Raw genomic sequence first — 5942 nt, forward strand, 5'->3', positions numbered from 1 at the left:
CAAAATAATATAGAATATGTTCTAGAATTATATTCAGAGAAAAGCCGTCAATATGACATATTACTTTGTTAGGGGATTATCTTTCTTAAATAAAAACTAAAAATGACAATTATTAAACTAAAATTAAAACAATTATTATAATTTGTTAATTGTGCTCTATGTAACAAAAATAAGAGCTATAATTACAAGTATTATTATAAAGAATATTAATATATGTTTAGTTTTAGTGCAAACGATGCTCACTTTTCGAGATGATCGGTCAATTTCTCGGATTCATCTGCTTTCACTGGTCGATAAATGTCAGATTCTTCCAAATCTCGTTTGGCTCCTGTCATAAATAATTCTCGCATCCACCTGTACGTAGCACAAATAATAGGCATATACTACACTCTTGTAGTTCTTATATGCTATACTTGTTTGTATATACTACACTTCTTATACTTCACTATACTATAATGTATAAATTATTTTGAAACAGCGATTCTTTCATTTTCCTTTCATCAATAGGCAATAATACTATTCTACGGTAAATCAGGCAGCCAAAAAGGTGTATTTTTTATTTCTTTGGAATTTGTGTGTTTTTATACTTAATATTTAGTTTCATTTATATTAAGTTTCAATGTTATTATACGTTTGTTATAATAAATAATTTTATGTCACATAATGCTTTCCAAAATATGTGATTTTTTAATTTAGGAATTTATAAATTTTGAAATCGCGACATCTTTAGAATTATTCAACTTCTGATTTAAAATACAAAATTTGACGATCAAGTTTAAAGTAGATTTGTTATACTTTACGCATAAATAAATAAATTTTTATACAACGTATAATCTTTATGACAAATACGCATTAAAAATTTTGTTCTATTTTTAATTTGTTCTCTAAGAAATTATAAATTATAATAGGGTTATGTAACAAGGAAATGAAGTAAATTTTTCGTGCAAAGGGCCATTACATCCGTGTTGCAAAAAACTGCCATGAGAAAATTGCCTTTACTATTTTCCATATCTTTTTTGCAGTTTTACATCTCAATATTATTCTTTTATCGCACGGCTTCTGCAGCTTTTATTTATTAAAGATAAAATCCTTAGTATATTGTCCGAAATAAAATACAATTTACAAACGTCATCCTCCTGAGTGACCTTCAAAAGATTTTAGCCGTCGCTCGTGATTCGTTAAAAAGTCTTTAACAAAAAAAGTTTCATAAATATGACACATGATAATTATTCAGTATAAGAGTATGTCACATGGGTTTGCGACTTTTCACGCATAGCGAGGTCCACCCACATCCTTCTCCTCCTGCTTACAGAGCGAAACGATGTCCACGCTTGTACTTAATTTACCATAAGGATTTGCGACTTTAGATTTGAAATTGTGGCCAAATAGCGATTTAAAATGTTTGGGTCAGGTTAGGAAAAAATACGGGGACGGTGTGCAAAGCAGGGGCGGAGCCTATACTGAATAATTATGTGTCGTATTTATGGAACATTTTTGTTAATAATTTTTTAATAATTCACGAGCGACGGCTAAAATCTTTTGAAGGTTATTCAGGAAGGTAACCTTGATAACATATGTCAAGGTCAAGATTATCGGAGCTGCTTTCCCTAAACTAAATAATCTAATTTTTTTATAATAATAAGTAAATATAATACAATAAATAAAAAGGCAAAGTATACAGGTGTCATGATTTCGAAATTTGCATAAATTTCATATCTCAAAAAGTATTCGTACAGTAGCGTTAAGACTGACACAAATTCATATCTTAATATTATATAAAATGAAGAAATCAGAAAAAAATAAAGACATCCCGAGAAAAAATGGATATTAGTATGATCAGATGTAAAAATATATAATTAGATACGAAAAGATCTAATAATATATAATCATATATAATCTAATCCGAAATTTGGTGCGATATGATCATATATAATCATATAAATAATTAGATATAAATAATAATTAGATATAATTAGATATAAAAGGATCTAATAATATATGTTTTTTATATGATTATATGATTATATGATTATATAATAGGTATTATATATGATCATATAAAATACATATATTATTAGATTCTTTCATACCTAATTATGATTATATATGATCATATCAAGCCAATTTTTGTATTTGATTATATATGATCATATATTATTAGATATTTCCATATTTAATTATCCATATTTACATCTGATCATATATTAATGTCCATTTTTTTCTCGGAGTGTATTTTGTCGAGTCCAATTTGACATAAGTTTATGTTATTTTCATTTATATACGAAAGCTATTTAAGAGAAAAAATAGTTACAATTATCATAATTTAACTATAGTTTAACCATTTTTGACCAATTTATATGTTTATAATTATTGTAAACAAACAAATTAGTTATTATTATTACGTTAATAGTAAGCAGATTAAAAAAACCATTATTAATATATTTACTATAATATATTTACTATAATGATGATTGTATATATTATATTAATATTTAAAACTATTATAAGTTATAGTAATTTTTTTCATAGTTGGTGGAATTATAAACATAAAGCTATTATACTAACATTGTATCAGTCAGCAATAATTATAACAATATGGAGCTAACCATAATTATTTTATTACGCTATTATAGTCACAAGTATTAAATGTTTTTCTCTCAGTAAACTTATAAAGTGAGTGAATAAGTAAATAAATTGCAAGCTCTAATAAGAAAACTTTTAGAAACAGAACAGGATAAAAATATTTGACATACACAAAAAAGCCAAAAAAGATTAAATATAAACTAAATTTGAATTTGATATGCTGTTCTGAAGATATGAATCCTACATTTGTGAAGTTTATTTCTACACCTATCTTTTTAATATACTTGTATATAATACGTATTTAAAAAATAAAAGATGATTAAACGTTAAATAACAAAATAGAACAACTTTTATAACTGATACGAAAAACACTTGTGTCTACATATCTTTACTTTTTCTACGCATCACAAGTTCTTTCGACATTCTTTTGATATCAGAATAAACCTCTTTATGCCTTCTGTGTAAAAACTTCTGACGGAATTATTTATTCTCACCATAAATCATTACAGAAAGCAAATAATGACAGACTACCCAGATAGCATTGAGATTTAAAAAGAATTCAATTTTATGCCACCAATTATAAATTCTTTTTAAGATGCATTATTATGATTATTTTTATAAAAAAATATTCAAAAAGTATTCATAATTGCTGACATAATTGGTGACATACAATTGAGTTCTTTTTAAATTCTCTGTGCTATCTGGATAATGACCGATAATAAAGAAAAGATAAAACAATGCTACTATGTGATGTTTGCTGCAACGTTTCAGCAAATCAAACAATAAAAACTTTCTAAGCATTTACTCCCTCCTCCCTTTCTCTCATACAATTTACTCGTATCAAGTAATTTTCATGTTTTCTTTCAAGAAGTGTCTTGATTTTCAATGATTCAAAGCGAATAAGAGATTAAAAGCAGCAGTAGTAAATTTGCAGAATGCAAATTTCTAATATGTAGAAGACATGTGAAAGAATTTGTTCCCCGATATCAAGAGCGCATATAAAAAAATTGTGACTACGTGGAAGAATGAAATTGGTATGCAGACACAAGTATTAGTAACAAAAGTTTTTTTTATTGTATTTTTTCAAGTGTCCAATCAGAGAGCCTTTACTTTCAAAATGCACCACATATTTCCAATTTCAATAAAATCGTTTAATATTATTCTGTTGACTCGATGATACGTTAAGTGATACTTCTTTTTTATTGAAAAACGTAATTATACAGATAATGCATGAACTTGAACAGGCCTGAATTTGGATGGCACTTTGACATCAATCCTCTCTTTTTTTGGCACTATATCTTGCTTTATCGAGGCGACAGAGAAGGTGGTAGAGCTTGTTAATTGGATTTTAAAGGGAAGGCCTGGATTAGCAATCAAGGTTGTCCAAATAGAGGAATGGAGGAAAAAATAAATCAATTCCTTTTTGTGCGAATGTATAATGTGATACAATGTGACATATGCAATATGTGCACATGAGTGTGATGTTAATAATATAATATATATAATAATTTAATACAAAATGGCTTAAATATAATATATATGATAGTTGATAGTATTAATTATGGCAAACAGTAGCTGATATGTAAAAAGAAAAAAGATAAGATTCGACCCAAATTGCACGTCGATCTTTTAAATAGTAAGATAAAAGTTACGAAATAGTTTTCCATTTTCTTAACGTATAACGCGTAAAATATATTATAAACGTAAGATATGATATTGTAGTTAATGCAATACAAGCAAGATATTCTGCATTTTAAGAAGAAGATTCTATTTTCAAAATTTATCTCTAAAAAAAAGATAGTTTAGCTGCCAAAAAAATTTTTTTTTCTATAAGTAAGCTTTTTTCCAAAATAGAAAAAAAATACTTTGTGCTTTTTTTCCTTTGGTTTTTTAATTACAATTAAGAGAGTCTTAACGAACCAGAAGAACAGAATACTAAAGATGTTCGCGGTCTCCCTGGGATTTTCCTTCATGTCATTCGTATTCTTATCCATGGTATTGCACTATTTCACAAAACTTAGTGACACTTCAAGCTAAGCGGAACAAAACGAAAATCATCAGCATTCTTATTCTCTCCTTGTCTTTCCTCTTTCCGTTTCTTTTTCTCGTTTGTTCTCCTTTCTCGTTTGCCGTCTCTCTCCGAGACACGCTTTCCAATAGTCATCCTTTACTGGAACCATCAGTAACTGTGCCGCTACTTTTCATATCGGCTTTAGACACATTACTGATAATGTACGAGAAACGTTAACGATAACTGTCCCGTATAAATAAATGCAGATACGTTATGTATTTCTCGTTTCTCTTGTTTTCCTTTAACATGTTGTATTTCACGCGTTTTTTCTACATATCGTATTTCTTCTTTCTTGTTTAATCTAACTAGCACAATATAAGAGCGCTTTGCACGCACTATTTTTAATTTTATTAAATTAATAAATATTTATGTACATAATTATGTACATAATATTTATAATCTTATTAATAAAATAAATCTATAACTTTGAATTAAATAATATTAATTATTACGATAAAGATCATACTTAAATTGAGTGCAGTAATAAATTTATATTAACTTTTGTTTTAAAAAATATTTTAACCTGAAAATGATAAAGTTTTTATTTAATCATTTTATTATTATTTATTAAAGCAAATTATTTAAATTTAGAAATAAATTTTTTTTTATACATAATTTTTTACGTATCTATTCTCTCGTTGATTACCAATAAACTTTTAATACTTGTCAGGAAAAATTCTCGAGAAAGCTACATAAAGTTCTGTCTATAATTAAAAATATCTTTGCGAAGATCTATTCTTATTCTGTCAAATGTTTGTCCTTGTGATTTGTTAATCATCATAGCAAAAGCTAATTTTATTGGAAATTGTCTTCTTTTAAATGTAAAAGGCTATATATTTTTACAATATAACGACTTAAAAAACAACATCTACCTGTTTACCACCTGTTAAAATCTTACATAATAAATGATTTGCAAATTGTATCATTAATCTCGTTACAAAGACCTTCATTAGTACTAAAATTTCTTATTAACGTGATAATACAATTAGGTCTTAAATGTTATTCATAAGGGGGCAAAACTGATAAAGATAAACTATTTAAATATTCTAATAGTAAAGATTTACTAATATCACCATTATCACCGCAATTTACAGCGTTATCTACATTTGTATAAATTTGTTCTTCAGTAATATTTAATGATTCAATAATTTGTTTATTAATTTCATCAACATTGACATTTCTTGCTAAAAGAATTGCATATTTATCCATTTTATTAAAATATTTTTTTCGTATTAAATCACCATATATATCTATAATAATATTTGCATCAGATGGTACTATACAATAT

General features: G+C 26.5%; 1 protein-coding gene across 1 annotated transcript; it reads right to left on the reverse strand.

Annotated features, from left to right (window-relative positions):
• Nucleotides 1-157: 157 nt before the first annotated feature.
• LOC118644234 (multidrug resistance-associated protein 4-like) lies at nucleotides 158-4739 on the reverse strand. The gene is made up of 2 exons (XM_036295042.1): nucleotides 4504-4739; nucleotides 158-354 (listed from the first exon to the last, which is right to left on the reverse strand). Exons 1-2 carry the CDS (start codon nucleotides 4575-4577, stop codon nucleotides 240-242), a joined length of 189 nt encoding a protein of 62 aa, XP_036150935.1. The 5' UTR covers nucleotides 4578-4739; the 3' UTR covers nucleotides 158-239.
• Between the last annotated feature and the right edge of the window lie 1203 nt (nucleotides 4740-5942).

Source organism: Monomorium pharaonis, unplaced genomic scaffold, assembly GCF_013373865.1.
Source record: "Monomorium pharaonis isolate MP-MQ-018 unplaced genomic scaffold, ASM1337386v2 scaffold_588, whole genome shotgun sequence".
Classification (NCBI taxonomy): Eukaryota; Metazoa; Arthropoda; class Insecta; order Hymenoptera; family Formicidae; genus Monomorium; species Monomorium pharaonis.

What these genes read in the sequence shown, in the direction of transcription:
- LOC118644234 (XM_036295042.1), bottom strand. Translation starts at nt 4,577, where the DNA reads ATGGATAAGAATACGAATGACATGAAGGAAAATCCCAGGGAGACCGCG. An exon ending in TTTAGTATTCTGTTCTTCTG is followed by an intron (nt 355 to 4,503) that starts GTTCGTTAAGAC and finishes TGCTACGTACAG; the next exon opens with GTGGATGCGAGAATTATTTA.